Source organism: Polistes dominula, unplaced genomic scaffold (genome assembly GCF_049000335.1).
Source record: "Polistes dominula isolate Pdom_NZ unplaced genomic scaffold, Pdom_raw_medaka contig_32, whole genome shotgun sequence".
Classification (NCBI taxonomy): Eukaryota; Metazoa; Arthropoda; class Insecta; order Hymenoptera; family Vespidae; genus Polistes; species Polistes dominula.
The window spans coordinates 594428-613725 of NW_028300880.1; the positions used below are offsets into that span (position 1 = coordinate 594428).

Here is a 19298-nt window from a genome sequence, read left to right on the forward strand (position 1 = left end):
TAATTACATAAAGAAAGAATAGATAAATGTTCGATCAGATAAATAATTACAGAGGCGATTTAAATGCTTAAATAATTCTTTTACAGGTTTGTTTAAGATTTGAAAATTAAAGAGAGAAAAAGAGAGTAAGGCTACGTTTAAATACCGTCACGTGGCGCTGCTGACGATTGATTCTATTAGTTGTTGTTTGGACAATTTCTTAGGGATATTTCTTTGCTTAACCTGCACTCTAGTGGCTATGTAGTGTACTAATGGTATTCTTGGCGCCGACTATTATGTTGAACTTAAACATTATCTGCATCTATCAAAATGCTCGATAAAAAAAAATATGTGAAATTTATAAAATATATTATTGTTTTATCTACTTGTGAAAGATTATCAAACTTTTTTTCAAATAAATAAATCTAATTTCAAAATAAATTTTAATAAGTGTTTGTACAGTGAAATATGTAATTATATGAATACATTATTGTATATAGTATATGTATATACAATAAAATATATTAGAAATTATATAAATACTTTAATTTGTTTTTTTTTATCGATGTAATTCTAATAGACTTTTATATTGTTATTAATTTGCAATATTAAATTAATTCTGATTGGTTAAAAATAGCTCCTATATAGTAATATTCCCAGATGGATATCATCAGCTGATCATTCCAGTTAATGTATTATATTTTAAGTTAGATTTTGTAAATTAAATGCAATATGTTATATGTTTAGCAATTTTATATTATAAATAATGGAGGAAGAAAAAACAAAGATTAAAAAGGAAGTAGAAGAGGAGGAAGAAGGAGAAGAAGAAGTGGAAGAAGAAGAAGAAGAAGAAAGAGAATTTTATTTTGAATCTGATCATTTGGCATTAAAGGGTAACAAAACTTATAATTCCCTTTTAAAAACCATTGTAATATTGGAATCGCAAAGGACACAGGCTATTGAAGATTTGGATAAACTTTATGATGCACGTTCTAAAGCTATGAAGGATCCAATATCTTTTGTAGCACAATTACAAAATGGTGATTTACCAGAATTTCCAAGACCACAAAAGATTGCTGATATTCCTTATATTGATTGGTCACAGTATAATATAACAATACCTGACACACGCATGAGACCACAAACAAGACATGGAAATGTAATACCACAAACACAAATTAACACCGAACAAGAAAATAGAAAGGTTATTATTTGTTTAATCAAATTGTCTTATTATTTATTCTTTAAATCATTTTTTGATATAATTTATTTTTACTTGTAGATTTTGGTAAGAGGACGTGCTTTTGATGAGAGTAAACCAGAAACTTTTAATCAATTATGGACCATAGAGGAACAGAGACGTTTAGAAGAATTGTTGATAGAATATCCACCTGAAGAAGTTGAGATGAGACGATGGACTAAAATCGCTAATGCTTTAGGTTTTTCAATAATTAATTATATACATGTTTCTTTTTACGGTTCATGTTTATAAAGTATTTTAATTATGTTTCTGTTTATAGGTAATCGTACTCCAAAACAAGTATCTAGTAGAGTACAAAAGTATTTCATCAAATTATTACGAGCTGGTTTGCCAATACCAGGTAGAGGACCAAAAATGAAATTAGATGTTAAGAAAGGTTTGAATCATCGTCATCAAAGACATAATTTCATGTTATTCAAACGTTCGACTTTCTTTCCTCATAATGATTTGTCATTTATTACAAATGATGACAGTAAAGAACATCCGATTACAGAAGAGCCTGTTTGTATTCAATTATTAGAAGATATTTGTATCTTATTTTTAATGTTAATATCTTTTAATTTTAAAATTGTAACTTCTTTCTTCTAGGAGGATGATATTGGAAATATTTGCACAAATGATAATTCTGAATTGAGACAGATAGAATTAATAAAACAAGTTAAAGCAGAAAAAGAACACGAGCCATATTCGGTCTATAAACACGTTGGGTATAAAGTAAGTGAACGTTTTTTTATAAAAATATTTATTTAAATTGTATCTAAATTTGAATTTTTATTTTAGTGTATGGTATGTAGAGAGGAACCTTTAAAAGGTACAAGATGGCATTGTTTACAATGTCAAACTGGAGTTAATTTATGTGGTGATTGTGCTGTTGCTCAAATAGGAGCTGAAAATCCTACGCATGATCCATCGCATAGATTAATTCCTGTTAAACCACCTCAGTATAGTCAAAGTTACGACGTAGATTATTCTCCATTAAATTTTAATAATACTTCTTATAATTATAATTATCTTGATCCTAATTTTTTACCTGAATAACAAGATAATTATTATAAATTTTTTGTAGCATAGAAACAATCAATACTCAGCTATTGTGAATAAAATTCAAAATAATTTATTAAAATAATTTTAAGTACAAATTAGGAATCTTCTTTAGTAAACTTTAAATTAATTTTTTCTTTAAATTGATTGAATTTGTCTTCTTTTATACTTTGTCGTATTAATTTGAAGAATTCTATGTAGTGATGCATATTATGTCTAAAAGGATTAAAAATGATAATTTGATAAATCATATTAAATAAATGAAAACATTATTTTTTATGAATAGAATACGTACATCATTAATAATACCATTCCTAACAATTCTTTGGTCATCTGTAAATGATGCAAGTATGCTCTAGTATGATTTTTACATGTCAAGCATTCGCAATGTTCACATATCGGTGAGAAATCATCTTTATAACTGTTGGAATAAAAAAAATATTTAATAGAAAAATTATATTAGCCTCATATTATTCATAGTCGGAAAAATTTACCTTTTTTCACTGAAATTCAATACATGACTTATATTCTTGCAACTATCATGATCACAAAGAAATGTTAAAGCTTCTGAACGTTCAGTAATTATGTAAGGATATGACGAGTCAAAAATATCAATACCTAAATTAATTAATTCTAATGTTACCAATGGATTCCAGCATCCTAAGGATACGCGTAGTTTATCAGCAGGTAATAAGTTCTACAAAAAAAAAAATAAGAAGTATTATATAAATTTTAAATCACGTTATGACGAACTAAAAAGATCAAAATTAAAATCGTATAAATCTAACTTACAATTGTATGTTCTATTACATTTTTAATTTGTTTCAATTGAATGTCTTTGACATCTGGTCCGTTTTGGTGTAAACCATCTATCACAAATCCAGCTAATGGTTTGTCTATCAAATATTCCACCGATTCTTTCCTAATTTGTAAATCATAGCCACCTTCAACTGCTCCTAATATACTTTTAGATTTTAATTTATTCGAAGCAGCATGTCTCCTTAAACATTGATCCGTTAAGGTCTTACTTCTACACATGGCTTTCGATATGCGTTTCTTTGAATCATGTTTATTTCCATCACAGAGTGCGACATAAAGATCAGGTTCAAATGATTCTACCAAGTCCATATATTTATCGGCAGTAAATATACTTCTTCCTTCTCTAGACCATACCGATATACTATCAGCTTGTTGAAATCCTAATGGAGTTGTTTCAGTAGGATCTTGTATCGATAAAAAGTTGATGTATTCCTAAAATACAAATGATTTAAAACTTAACTTTTTTGATATGGCTATGTCGTTAACAAGTAAAACGACATATAAGGAAACTGTACGGATCAGTTACAATACAAACATACTTATTACAAAGTAGATGAAGGATAGGATATTACAATATATCAATGGATGACCATAATCAATGATAAGGTATTAATAATGTGTACAACTTTATTGTACATGACTATAGTTTCCATTAATACATTGTGAACATGAAACTATGGGTGACTACAGCCACATCAATAAGTTTAAAGAATAATAATAATAATAATAGTTTATGAATTATTCGATTACCTTCATACTAACAAATTCTGCGAAAGAAACATTCAACTTCTTAATACATTCTTCCATTTTTAAAGTAGATGGTAGTGAAATAGATAATAAATGCTGTTGCTTCGTAACAGTTTTAAATACATCTTTGGTTAAATGAGGAACGCTGCCTCTCTAAAAATAATACAAATTGATTTAATATCAATAACAATTTTCATTTTATTATTTAATATGTCAATGGAAATGTTTACAATACCTTTGTATAAATTAGAAGAAGTGGTGTTTCAAAAACAGCACTGGGTAATCTTTCAAAATCCTTTAGTGTACCAATACGTGGGGCACAATGTGTTAATGAATCAAGAATGAATTTCATTTTAATTATAATTTAATTATAAATATTATATATAAAAGTTATTTTTTAATATAACCTCAATTGAATTTGTACTGTCAAAAATATAATGTTGTTTATAATGTTGTTTATAATAGCTATAAATTATGAAATATAACCTCACTTAAAACTACGCCATGAGATCAAAGATAACCTCTTCGAAAATCTTGTTCGATTTCTAACGTTGCTGCATTAGATATCAACCAATTAGACGAAACTTACTCTTGAAATTTTAGCCAATGAGAAATGTATTATATTTGGCTATCGTAATTGGTCAAATGTACTTGTCCAGCTGGGAATTCCTAGATCAGAAAGCTGATTGGTTATTTATTATTCAAAATTATTGCGCGAAATTTAAAATTTGTCATATATATATATTTAAAGTTTTATATTATAAAATGAATATTATTATTAAATTAAATTTTAATAATTGTATATTTAATGTTTGATATTGTTCACTGGGCATTTATTTATTGTTAACAATATGAATTAACGATACAAATCGTTATTTAAAATTAGTGGCATAAATTAATACATATTTTTAAAAGTTACTTAATAAAACAACGTTTATAAAGAAATCATAGTGACGAGTAATATAATTTAGTATATAAATAATAGGAAATAATTAACATATAATTAAAAGAAGAAATGAATAAAACTTAATAATAATTATACAATCCTGAGAATAAAAAACAATGAAGTAACTTAATAAAAATATTATTTAAAAAGTATTGCAAAGTATATAATAATTATTATAACATTTAAATACTTAAATTAAAAAAGGATCGTTATATATATTTAAAAATATATACTTATATATTAATGTATAAAAAAGAAGTATAGTAAATGAATTTTATTCAAAATTGCATTTACTATATGTCAAATTGTTTAAAGTTGTGCAGATCCACGCCATGCGGAATCAAAACCGCATGCCGTGTCAGAATCGGAATCATTATTTTGTTGATTTGTAGGAATGGCAGAATTAACGGAAGATGTCGAAGTTGGCCGACGATTGGTGATCTGGTTTTGTCGGATCGTTGCTTTACCTTGAAGTAATGGGGTATTGGGTTGACTTGTAGTTTGCTGTTGATCCCTTGAAAAATCCTGGTTTCTTCTACTTCTTCGTTTTTTAACTGGCGCATATTTTGGCGGTGGCATTACCTTCTGATCTAATTTCTATATGAAAAGAAAAATAATTAAATAATATATTTTCTTTCATAGTTTGTCCGTGTTTCGGTTATTTTTATTATTTAATTATAATTGGTACTTTTTATTATATAGTTTGTATTTTATTATCTTCTTGTTTTATATATATACTAGGGGTGCCCCGTCCACGCGTTGCTGTAGCTCACAATCAGTCCGATACACACGTCTTTAAGTCAATTGCAATTATAAATTGAGATATAAACTATCCTATCTTTCAAGTTGAATGAAACTGCACACAGTATGCAAAATTTTTATTAAAATCGGTTCAGTAGTTTAGGAGTCTATTGCGGACAAACAACGTGACATGTAATTTATATATATTAAGAAGATTTGTATTATAATATATTAAATATTATTTGAATTGTTTTTATTAAGATATTAATTTATTGATACAATTAAATAAATAAAAATTTAGATTTACCTGTACGTTATCCGCAGAACCCCATGACTTATGAATCTTCTCGTTATTGTTGTTGCTGCTACTAGTTGCCACACCCAGAAATTGGCTGAATGCTTCCGTCGTACGTTTCACGCGTACGTTCAACGAGCCAATTCGTAGGAAACCAAGATCTTTCTCTGTATGTTTAATTAATCATTTTATTATCTCGAGCTTATTCGTGTAATTAGGTATCATTATATCAATTAAAATTAATCTGATCAAAAACACTGCATCACACAATAAACAATAGCATATCCTTATAATATAAATTTCAATTTTTGTCGGAAAATTTCTTCTTCTTCTTTTTAATTAAAGAATTGTAACATATAATTTAAATAAAATAATAAAACATAATATAATATATAATTTTCTTTTTAAAATCAAATATCGATAATGAGATATATATTTATTATTAATAAATAATCTATACGAAAGTAAATAAAAACATTAGATAATAATTTGGTTGATAAACAAAATTTGATCATGCTCCCTTACCTGCATGCTTTTTCCTTGCTTTTATTTCTGAAATAAAATATTAAATTATTACAAAATAATGTCAATCTATTCGCCGCTTTTTGAAATGCGGCTTCAACTAACATAAGCTTGCCGATGTAATAATAAAAAGCAAGAGAAGAAATAGAGAGAAAGAAAGAGAAAAAAAATTAATTTATAGACAAACGTGATTTTAATCAAGCGATCATTCCAGTCAAAAATTATGGAAACACAAATCTATAAAAATGATTAGACTTAGATTTGTATACTTTATTCTTTACATTAGTTAGACTTAAGATTAAAATGATACTAATAGAGTAAATTTAAAAAAAAAAATCATCTATCCAAGTTACAGGAAGCTTTTGCAAATTTACCATTATTGTTAAACAAAATTATTTCTTTCCTATTAACAAATTATTTTCTACTAGTTAAAAATGTAATAACAAAGTACAACAAATTTCTAAATCAAGACTTGTTGTTTAGATTAGAAAAGAAAAAAGAAAAGAACAAAAATATAATTAATTTTGCATTACTTTGACCAGAATGATCCCTTAAAAGATGATAGAAAAGTTTGAGTTATTTAAAGTAGAGAAATAATTATTATTAATTATTATATTCGTTAAGTTATTTAATGAGAGCCTCGATCACAGCATTTATTTGCAGATTTTAACGCGACATTCGATTAATAATAGCGCGTTTATAATTATTCTTAAATGAAAATTAATGATCGTACATTTTGTTCGTTTGAAACAAACAAAATTAGCTAGCTTTTCATAGTGAGTGTCGATCATAATTCAAGCGTTATTTGAGTTATGCGAATGGGAAGGTTTTATGGGATAAAAGAGGATACAAAGGTAAGATTAGTTTCATAGTTAGTTGACATGTTCTATAAATAATTATTTTGTACCATTAAATTAACATTTGATATAGTTAATTATTGTTATCTTGAAAATTAGTATGATGCAAAAGATAAGATAAGTAAGTTAGTAGTTTAAATTTTCAAGTATTTTTTTGGTCATTATTTCATATCATTTCATACTTCGTTGCACACATGCACTTTATTTTTACGTGTAACATTGACAGCGAAAAAACGATAACGATTTTTGTGACTGAAAAAAAAACAAGAAGCATTGAGGATCTTTATATATATATTTCTTTTGTGCGCATTTTTGTTATTGAGCTCCTAAACGGCTGGACCGATTTTAATGAAATTTTGTGTGTGTCTTCAGGTGGATTTGATAATGGTTTAGATGTACAATTCGATCCAATTTAAATTGTTTATTTAATTAATTTTTTATTTATAAATTGTTATGCGAAAAGTTTATAGATTGAAGTTAGTCGATATTCGAGTTGATAATCGAAAATATTTTGTAGCTTCGTGTTATTATTTTGTGTTACAAAAAATCGTGTGCTAATTGAAATATTACATTAAGATTTAATTAGTGTTTGAAGAGTTTTGAAGTATGTAATGACGTTAGATATCGTAATAACCTTTTTCAGAAAAATTTTCATCAAAATGGTCCAGAGATTGTTACAGCTTATTCCAAAAAGTTTGAAATTTTTCGAATTAAAGACGTAAACAAATTTTGTACAAAGTTTGAAAAGCAATTGATTTTTTATTAACAATAAGATGATAACTCCGTTATCGTTTTCAGTTGCTAGTTACAATTAATCCAATAACGTTATATTTTTTGTTTTACGTGCAAAAGAGGTGATCTACTACTGCCACTTTTGCACATGTCGCATATTAACAGCAAAATAAAGCACTTTTGTCAAAGAATTATAACGCGACGATAATAATTTTACAAAAAAAAAGAAAATAAATAAATAAATAAATAAATAAATAAATAAATATACAAATTGTGTTTTAAATAAATCTAAAAGAAACGATGTGTTTCCCGTTAAACGGCGTAACATTAGTATACGAGAAAAATAATATGATTTTATCTTAAGAATTAATTCTAACCAGCATATTATAATAACAATAAAAATAAAATCAAATAAACAATAATAACGCAAATTAAAAAAAAAAAAAATTATAGCTTAACGTTAAAAGTTCGTTGGTCGAGTCATTATTTAGATTCGTGTAAAAAGTCAATGAAAAAAAAAAAATTAAATAAAAGAATAAACGACAAGAAACAAACAAAAACAAATTACCGAGTGTACAAACGATTGGCGTTAGATTTTTTTTTTTTGGTGCGAATAAAAGCCAAAAGATTACAACAAATATCACGAATTAGGTGAGGTAAAAAAAAAAAATAAAAATAAAAAACAACAGAATAAATGAATGAGAATAAAACGAATCGTGACGAGCATAAAGTTAGAAATTGATCGGTCCACAATTATGAATCATTTATAATAAAATTAGATAAAAAAATATGTCAACATTATATTATCTATGATCACATTCAATCTTCCTATAACACGATATTAAAATTTGCTAATTTATCTGTAACATTGGACAATTCTAAACTTAACAAAATTCATTTAGTACGAATATTGATTTGAAATAACTTATGTTGTTGTTTAACACACAATTTAAATGTAACGTAGGATGAGATTTGATCATGCTAGAAGAAGATTGATCGTTGTATCATGATTTAATTAATGATTTGTTTAAAAAAAAAATGAATATTTATACTTAAGTGGACCTAACAATTTCCAAAATACTCACGTTAGAGTGTAGATATAATACCGTTGGTACAGAATTGAGAACAGTCATACTTTACTTTTACGTGCGGTAAAATGAATCTTGCGACAGAAGCGCTTTACTATACTAGCAGAGGTGTGCTTCTGAACTTGCCTGAGCGTAGCAGCAGCAGTAATCCCTACAACAAAAGAATACATCCAGAACCCCGAGGAAAATACTCACCGAACCGAGATCCCGCAACCTTTCACTTCGACGATCTCTTTAATATCTTAGTCTAAAGTGCGTTGAACGATATAGAGGATAGTCCTTCCGATTTCGCCGATCAATCTTCGTTTTTCTTAAAATTGTAAAAAACGGGGGTACATAGGAATTCGAATTAGAAAAGAAAAACAACAATTTTCTTCCTTCCTTTCTTTCTTTCTTTCTTTCTTTCTTTCTTTCTTTCTATCTATCTTTCTTACTTTTTCTATATCTTATTTTATTTTTTTCCTATATATTTTATTTAAAAATTTATGGGAAACGTTGATAGAAGTCGGAGAAGTATTGATGGGTTTTAACAAGCTAGGAAAATATATTTGTATATTTAAATAAAATCAAACTCATACCCACGTCGTGCAATATTTTCTTTTTTTTAAATATTTATGATTCAAATAAAATTAATAACAATCTTTAAACAAAAAACAAAAAATTGAATAATTAATTTTCTTAAATGAAAACAATTGATAAAAAGTATCGTTCGTTAGGATGCACAACGATCGATCGATTAATTTTTAAAGATTTAAATAAAAATATTACAAAAAAATATAATAACAGTCGATTTTCAATCGATCGTTTTCCGCGAAAGGGTCAAAAGAACAAGCTTGCAAGCAGGGTCATGCTAAAATTTGATTAAAGCTGGTGCCTTCTGACAGCAATAACGTGCAATAATAAATATAAACGCATTCACAAATACAATTAAGCAGTGCTAAATTTGCTACAATAGGCACCGCTAATTATTATCTAATTAAATCTTTTGTTTTTCTTTTATATTTTTTTTTCCACGAAATTAAAAATAAAAATTATACTAATTTAGATAGGGGACTAATGAAAATTATTATATCAAACGTGCATGTATTAAAAATTGTTGCTTATGGTGCATGGTAACAACAAAATCTAAAAAAAAACCAATTCTATCAATTATACTTCACGTGCAATTTTTGTGATAGGTATTTCTTTTTTGTTTTAGTTACTGCTAGAATAAACAAATTTATATAATTTTATTACTATTATTATTATTATTATTAAGTCATCCATGTCACTGTAAAATTATTTCATATGATAATAAGGATATTAGGATTATTAGGATGAATTTTAGGAATTTGTTTTTTTTTTTTTATCGGAATTTCCTGTGATCGATCGAACACGATTTTTGTTTTTACTTATATTTAATTCATATTGTTTTTTTTTTTGTAAACGATTAATCGATATTAAAAATAATTAATTAATTAAAAAAACAAATGAACGAATCATTATTTTATTTTTTTTATTTTGGCGAGATATTCGAGTTCGTTTGAAAAAAAGGCAGCGGTGAAATTTAGATTTGGTCGGTAAAAATTTGTATATTCGAAAGCGTATTTCAACGAATACCAAAAAAAAAAAAAATAAAAAGAAAATATTTGTACTTACTGCGGAAGGTGTCCTGGCTAACTGCGGCCTCTTGAGAAACTAAATACTGTCTTGCTTTCTTACCACTGTAATCACGTATCTCTTGATTCGCACCTGAAGTATAAACGTTGCGAAATGTTTCTTACAATTTTGAAATCATTAGAATGTTGTATAATCAAATTGATATATAACTTACCGTATACTTGTACTAACAAGTTAAAAACGTTTTCATGATCGAATTGCATGGCAATATGCAATGGCGTATAACCCTGAAAAAAGACAAATGTTATTTTAATTATTTTGTAAAATTAATAAATATCACGTTTTACACTGAAAACGTTCAAACATTGACTTATCTACTTGATTTTTTTTTTTTTTTTAACTAACGTAAAGATTCGTTTAATATATTAAATACTTTGAAAAGTAATTTCATTTTTTGTACAGTGATTTTGTTAATTAAGTTTATTGTTACTAAATCATAAACGAAAAGGTACAAATTTCCTAAATTATTTAATTTCATATTTTTATTTATTATATTAGAATAAACCAAAAGTTTATGTGTATTTATCGTGTTTTATTGAAATCACAATAAAATTACTTTATACACGTGTACGCAGTCAAACGTTGTCACAGGGGCCCGGTAATATTTTTCCAGAATTAATTTTAAATAATAAATAAAATAATGACCAATGTTCCGGCTATCACACACATGTTGTGTGAGCGGTCATTAAAGTGTTAAGAAACGCACAAACTTTTGGGGACACCCTAATAATACACTGACACAACTAGATTTTATACTAAAAACATAAAATATTACAAATTCTAATATAAATTCGATCCCAAATAAGGATTACACGTTACACAAAATCTGTCACAATTTATGAATAGTGTTTTCAAAAGAGTATAACATTAAAAGAAGAAGAGGGGGTTGAGTATATAAAGAATAATTGGTTCCAGGAGCGTACTGTGAACACACGGTCTCTGTCCAACAATATGATCCATGAGTTTAAATCTCATCGAAAGACGAAATATGCAGTAACACGGTGACATACGAGTTTCTATCGTTCCAGTAGTGTTTGAAACTTCAAAAAAAAAAAAAAAAAAAAAAGAAGAGAAAAAACGAAAGAACAGGATAGAAGAGAAAGTGGGGAGAGGGTGGGCAGGATGATCGTGGGGAAAGAAGAAAAAGACGAAGAAGAAAAAGAAGAAGAAGAAGAAGAAGGGAAGTTATGATTTAGTTGCTCGTAAAGGCAGTCCCGTTGTAAGAAAAATATTAAAATTGAAAATCTTGAACGTACGCAGAGTGATATACGCGTGCGTGATATTGGTGGCCGGCAGCTGTCCTGTTCCCGAAGAGTGTCGCGAAAAGTATGGGGGGGGGGTGGGTGTTGGGGGAAGAGTTGGAGGTGGGTATAGGAACCAAAGAAGGTGAAGGAAGATCTAGTTGGTGAAGAGAAAAGTGAGAGAGAAGTGTTGAATGTCTCAGGGTGTGGCACGATATTGTCTCGAAGCTTTCGGTGACTCTGCTGCTAGGACAATGCTACTTTAAAATATTGTCTAAAGTATAAAAAGAAGGGACAAAAAAAATAAGGGAACGTTGAAAGTTGTCCCCCATATACTGGGTGAGCCTATAAGAACAATCTTTGAAAATATTTTAATAAATTGTATTACGTTTTTAAGGGTGAATTTGGATGAATACGATTTAATTGGTTTTTTTATATTTTTTTTTTTGCAAATATTAAGGTTACCCTTAACTTTTTTTGTGTAATATCATTTTGTTGTTGATAGATACGCACAAAAAGAAATTAAATAAATGAACGAATTTGGTAATATAATTGAATATATTATATTACATTTAAAGGGATGGATATAGATTTATTTTTATATTATAAAAATAATATAATATAAATTATATTATTTATTATAAAATAAAATAAAAGTTATTATATATATATTAATATAAAATTTTTGTTTTAGAAATAACAAATTGTAATAATTATTATTGACAAATATAAAAAAAACAAATGAAAAATATTTTCTATAAGAATTATAAGAAACAATTTGAAGATAAATAGTTCTTATCGACACACCCAGTACATAGGTACAAGTATATGTGTGTATATAAGTAATAGATACATGTATGTACGTATTAGTATATGTAGGTATGTGTAGGGAAAAGGGGTGACTAGAGGGTGTCGAGCCACTTGTCGCGAGGACACACGTGTCGCATGCTATTCGGAGTCAAAAAAGGGTGACACCGAAAGATCCACCCTCTTTCTCTTTTCATCGTACCATTTTCTATTCTATACAGTATGGACTTGTGTATATGCACGATTTCTGACTCTCAGTTACACCTATATGAGACGCGGGGATTTTAAAGTGAAATAAATTAGAACCGATGTTCGTCCAACCAGTTCTGTCTCTCTCGTTTTTGGTTTCACCCCAGTTAGAAGGGTTCGGACAAAAAGGGTGCGGTACATTTCTGACTTTGATTACAATGAAACGTTGCCTGATGTTATAGGCAAGCACGTTTGTCATCCTCCCTTATTTTTATTTTCTTTCCTTTTTTTTTTTTTTTTTGAATTTTATTTTATTGCGTATAATTCTTTAGAGTCTTTTCATAAAAATGATCCTAAAAATTGAAATTTACATCATACTGATCGATTCATGTGTTGAGAATAAGTTATTATAAAAAACTGTGAACACAGATATTACTTTTTTCTTTTTTTTTGATTAACAATGTTGAAAGTTTATATTAAAATATCTTCAGATACCCATAAGTAGAAATCTCAATATAAATCAAATAATAATTAATCAATAAATTCAATTTGAAAATCATTATAATCTTTATCAAATAAATATTGATAGATAGAAATAAATAAAATCTTGATTAAGTTAAAGAAACTAAAAACAAAAGTAAAAAAAATAAAAAAATTAAGACAGATCGTTGGTTCAAAAAATATAGATAAATGTATTAAATTAATCATATAGAAGATCAACATTATCGTTCACAAGTTCCTCAGGCAAGGTTTCGTAAATTATTTAAAAGATAAAGATCATACATTCTCTCTCTCTCTCTCTTTCTCTCTATCTTATTCTCTTTACCTTTTTCTTTCTTAATATTGAATTATTAATTCTTAGACAGTACCGGATGCACACGGTACCTATCCTGGTACCGGTATGCGTTCTTCTGTTCGATTCGATCGGCGAATACGATCGAATCCACATAGCACGTTATATTATCCCGGTAAAACGGAGAACTTGCTTGGCCCAACGGGAGCAGCTGTTTCCTGACGAGCGAAGGAAAAGTAAGTAATTCCCTCACCTGCCTCACCAAATGATTACTAATTGCGAGATATCGTCCTCTCGATACTCACTGTCCTCCAAAAACAAACTGAGAGAGATGGAGTAACATTTTCAAACTTGATGAAAGTTAATCGTGTATATACAGGGTGTCTTATAATTGGTCGCACAATTCTAGAAGGTAAATGATTCTTCTTCGTGATAAACTTAATCGAATATGTTGAATAGTATTTGTTCGTATGTGTGATTTTGTTATTGAGAAGAAATTATTTTTGATAATTTTTTTGTTAAATACGCGTTAATGAATTAAATCGATTGAATCTCAAAAACGACTTTTTTTACTTAGTATAGTGTATTCTATATACTATATGAATATTAAATGGGTTTTTTGAACACCTAGTATATAGTATAATGTATTATAGTATTAAAATAATTGTTAATTAAACGATGGGAATGTGCATTGATGTTTAAAAGCTCGAATTATATGATCGAAGTACTGTCCTCTTCGAAATTCACCTTCAGACTGTAATAATAATTCTAATAAAAAGTAGTTTACATTATAACGCATTCAGATTTTAGAATTTGTATACATGTGCAATGTCTGAAAAATCATATAAACAATATTTAATATAAGAATTTTGACACAGAGAACAACCCGTCAGTCTGAAGGTAAATTTCGAAGAGGACAGTACATAGATCATTTACTTCGAGCTTTTAGAAAACAATAGACATTTTCATCGATTAATTACCAATTATTTTAATACTTTATTACACTCTACCTATATTAGAATAATTATTATACACGAGTTATATACAGGATGTTAAAAAAAAATCATTCAATATTTATAACGTTATTACTAAATTTTCGATGTTTACAGAAGATTTTCCACGTGTCATCTTTTCATTTTTACCTTATATCCTATATACTCTATAAATATTTTTTTGAACACCCTGTGTATAGGTATAAATATAACACCCTTTCTGTATTTTTCTTGAAATATCGTGTTTCCCTTATCGTTTCTTTTTCTTCATTTTATTCTCCTTTTCATCCGTGATTTACATATATTTCGTGTAAATCCTACCAAGAAAAAAAAAGTCAGGTGCGAAGTTAAACGTCGTTATCCGTTGCTTTTACTGATCGTTTATGTCACGTCTCTATCTTATAAGCATTGGACATATGTTTCTCAGCTTGTACAAGACCATCGTATTGATTTTTGTCTTGGAATTTATATACTTCACGAGAAAATATCTTTTGATAAGTAAATATTAAACTCATATTATATTTTTTGTTCTACGAAGTAAAACACGATGATTATTAGAGAATTTAAGAAGCTTTTTACAAACGATTCTTACCTAACACATTGTCGTAACTCAAAAGGGAATCCCCCGTTTTTGTATTGCACCAGAAAAATCTCAACACAAGTTTATTAATTACTAGATATCCCTAGATAAAACGCGCCATCTACATTGATGCATTGATCAGCGCCAAATTTAACCTACATTACATACAGCGCCAATATAACCTACATTCCTTTATCAATAAAAATAAACCAACATTTAAAAAGAAAATTACAAATTTGTATGAAACATTTTAAAGACAAAGTTGTTGTTTAAAAACAAAATTAGCATTTGATGTAAAATACAGTTATTTTAAAAAACGATTACTTATAGAAAAATTGTGATATTATTTATTAGTCAATGTAATACATACATTGACAAAGATAAAAAGAAAAATAGAAAGAGAAAGCATGTAAATGAAGAAAGAAAATAAACGATCGTCCTCTATCTCTCGTAGACGTTCACCGTTTCAATCAGTTTAGACTCGTTAACGCGTAGCGGAGCGTAGAATGGTGCATAAGGTTCTTGCGGATCGTACGCTTGTCGCGGAAATGCGATTTCGCACGCTCGAGGTGATATCCATAATGGTGTGCCATTAATTCCTCATTGTCTCTGCCATGGCTTACCTACCTTTCTCTTCTCTTTCCATATTCTTCTCTGTTCTTATTAACCCTCTTTTCCCCTTAACCATTTCTATCTTCATCTCTAACTCTCTCTCTCTCTCTTTTTATCCATTTCTTTCTATTTCTTTACACTCTCTTTTTCTCACTCCCTTTTAATTTCTTCCTCTTTCTATCTATCTATCTATCGAAATACATATACAGGGTGTCTCAAGATTGATCAGATTTATTTTAATAAGTAGATCTAAGAAAGAAATGTTATTTGATTGGATAATATTCGGTACAATGTTTGGGTGGTTAGGTTTAGTGTTCTGCTCTCTTATTGGTTCATTAAATCTATTGTTAACTATTTCAATTTAATTTATTTATAATTTTGTAATAAAGTTTTTATTAAGCGAACTTTAAATAACATTTTGTTCTTATTTTTCTTTTTGGTATAATAGAATATGGGAAGATCCTTTGTACAGGATAATATAGTGGTACAAAATGTAAAATTTTTGTAGGTATGGTTGAGTCATAAAATTGGAAACACTTTGAACAATTTTTTTAATCATCAAAGATTCATTGGGCATATGTTTATATGATACTTTTTTAAATTGATTAAGTATATAGATGTACCTTATTGAAATATTGAATTGCATTTATGAAACACCATGTATATATTTCTGTCTCCGTTTAGTTTCCTTTAGTTTCTATTCCCCTAATTCATTCCGTTTTTCTTTTTGCATAAGATCGCGTACTCAAGCAAACCTAGAATAAAATATGCATGCTTTGGAAGAGCGAAAGTGCAATCGTTAAGAAGCGGAGAACGTCGAAACGATAAAAGGAATCCATTGCTTTTCTCTGTGCCTTGTTATACGCATTTCCGATCCTTTCTATCTATCGAGATTGTGGCGACCCTCCTCTTTAGTTTATACGCTTCGATGCATCCACAAACCTTGAGAGGATTGCTTAGTTTATAGTTTATGCCATTTCTAAACACAATTGTGAATTTTCTTTTATCGTTATTTGATATTATCATTTGATTATAATTGATAATACTATATAAATATTAAATATATTAAAACAAAACAGTTCGTATAAATATAGAATTGGCTATAATATTAAAAAACGCTGTTGAATGATACCAAATGTAATGGAACAAGTAGAACAAGGATTTAAAACACAAAATAGTAAAAAATAGTAAAATACGCGAACTCTTTTAAAAAGTAATTACATCCAAAGAACCATCCGTGGTTGTCACTAGCGGGTATTGGTAGAATCCTTAAACCTTTTTACAGTTGCATAGAATAATTAGAATGCTGCCTGTGGTCTACAGTAGGCTCTGGAGTATTTTTTTGATGCCGCCTATAGTCGGCAGTAGGTTGTGGGGGATGCAAAATGCAATCCACACCTACGGTACTATTTTTAACACTTTTAACTATTATTATTAAGTATAATTAATAACTAAATTCAATGTAAATCAAATTATTATAACCTGTTTGAAAAAAAGTGGAAAAAAGCAATGTTAATCGTATGATGATAATCAAGGAAGATAGTTCGTATTATTCCGGTTAGATGAAACATTTCGTATATTTAGCATATTTGTGAGTGACAGGGTATCCGTGTATTCGTGTATACGAGGCAGTAAGTAGTTAATCCAGCCCCGAACGAACTCATCCTTGGTTCGCCACAGTTCCTTTTTCTCTTCCGACGGCTTTGGTAACAGACGGTAGACCATACCACAGCGTAATCTGTCAGCAGAACGTCGCGCCGCGGCCACCTCCAACGGCAGTCACACTTTTCTACGGCTTATCCCCCCGGCACAGGGCGCTCTCTTCTTTAATCCCTCGACAAAAAAGAGGGATGAAGAAAACAAAAAGAACAGCAAAAAAAAAAAAAAGAAAAAAAGAAAAAGAAAACAAGCAAAGAAGAATGGTGGAATCCAATCTCTCAATCCGACAACATAAATCGACTGGTGCAATTTTCAAATTCTGTTCTTTGTTTTTTTTTTTTTGTTAACTTCACGTTTAAAGGGATCAGAATTTTATCTTTGAATCTAGAGTAGAACATTGTAGATAAAAATATATTCCTAAAATGGCGATTTAGTTTGCTATATTGTTGATTAGGTAGTTTATTGGTAACTTTACTTATGTTTTGAGGTTAGTTTTAGTTTTATGCTTATTTATAATCATCAATTTGTTGTGTCTATTATATTTTATATTTAGTAAAGATAGAAATTGTGGACGAAGATGAGTTGATGTGATTATCGAACGATGTTGATTTAATCTTTCACGTTAATTTAATATTCTGATAACCGTTGAAGTTATATATATACTGAGCTTGATCAATGACAAGAATCAAGGAGTCATCGATAATGACAGTTGTGTTCCATCGATGGAAATTCTTTTATGATGATACAACGATCGAGATAATGAGGACTTGTCTACATCGACACTTCGTGATCGACGATTATTGGACGATAAAGGCTAACGCGTTTCGCCATGTTGCTTTTAATAACGATAATAATAATTCACGAGAAAATTATATCGCTAATTTATTTATACAGATGCCTATAGTTTCATTTTATTCTCTGGTTACATTGAAATATTAAAAATTATCGTATCAGGTTTCTGTTGTAAAAAGAAAAAAAAGAAATTATAGATCGTTTTATTTAATTCGAACATTTGAAATATGTTTGAGATGATAGTAAAAAGTGAAGACAAAAATTGATGTCATTTCTGAAACTAATATAAAATGTGAGGGAATAATATGTCAGTACATTGTTTTTTAAATTTAATTGTACTGTATAGAAAGAATTTTTATAATCTAACGTAAAAATCATTAAATTTCTTGTTTAACGTGAAAGTCAATTGTCTTATTTTATAATTGAAAAAAAATTGGCTGCATGAAATCATGAAACCTTTTTGAATAAACAGATTACCCAAATTGAAAAATTATTCATTTTTTGGGACAAGTATTAAGCAGACGAATAAAAAAAAAAATAACCAACGTACTTAATGGCTAACATAACATTTATGCTGGCAGCATTGTGAGTTGAAACATTTTTTCCAACGCTCTAATTAGAATGACAGAAAACTAGTCTTTAACTCATCTTTGAAACATGTTTCGTAGCGATGTATTCGAGGTTAGGTACGATTATGTTCCAACAAATTGGTCATGCTATTTTGCAAGTACCATTAGCATTATTTTACATCGTGAAAGTAGAGAGTAAAGAAAAAGAAATGAAATTGTGAGTGAAAGAGATAGATAGATAAATGTATACACACATATGTATATACATAGAAAGAAGAAATAAAGAATAAGAGGAGTTAATACACACACACACAGTCTTGGTAAAAAAGATTTCTCCTTCCATCGGATAATTGGGCACTGAGAATGCAGCCTCCCTC

The 19298-nt window shown here is 28.4% G+C and overlaps 3 protein-coding genes across 4 annotated transcripts; 1 reads left to right on the plus strand and 2 right to left on the minus strand.

Moving 5' to 3' along the window:
* Positions 1-269: 269 nt before the first annotated feature.
* On the plus strand, positions 270-2501 carry LOC107069753 (Ada2a-containing complex component 1). Its single transcript, XM_089176292.1, has 6 exons — positions 270-449; positions 727-1183; positions 1262-1418; positions 1500-1741; positions 1829-1954; positions 2021-2501. The coding sequence occupies exons 2-6, from the start codon at positions 746-748 to the stop codon at positions 2276-2278; spliced, it is 1221 nt and encodes a 406-aa protein (XP_089032418.1). The 5' UTR covers positions 270-449; positions 727-745; the 3' UTR covers positions 2279-2501.
* On the minus strand, positions 2332-4224 carry LOC107069797 (queuine tRNA-ribosyltransferase accessory subunit 2). The gene is made up of 6 exons (XM_015327407.2): positions 4083-4224; positions 3851-4000; positions 3074-3532; positions 2776-2978; positions 2577-2702; positions 2332-2497 (listed from the first exon to the last, which is right to left on the minus strand). Exons 1-6 carry the CDS (start codon positions 4197-4199, stop codon positions 2380-2382), a joined length of 1173 nt encoding a protein of 390 aa, XP_015182893.2. The 5' UTR covers positions 4200-4224; the 3' UTR covers positions 2332-2379.
* LOC149033543 (uncharacterized) lies at positions 4223-19253 on the minus strand. Of its 2 annotated transcripts, none has more exons than XM_089176337.1 (6): positions 19229-19253; positions 10842-10914; positions 10667-10759; positions 6355-6381; positions 5842-5996; positions 4223-5390 (listed from the first exon to the last, which is right to left on the minus strand). In XM_089176337.1, exons 2-6 carry the CDS (start codon positions 10888-10890, stop codon positions 5103-5105), a joined length of 612 nt encoding a protein of 203 aa, XP_089032463.1. In that variant the 5' UTR covers positions 10891-10914; positions 19229-19253; the 3' UTR covers positions 4223-5102. The 2 variants fall into 2 exon arrangements, with proteins under 2 accessions (XP_089032463.1, XP_089032467.1); XM_089176341.1 differs by lacking the exon at positions 19229-19253 and adding an exon at positions 15302-15326.
* Positions 19254-19298: the final 45 nt, after the last annotated feature.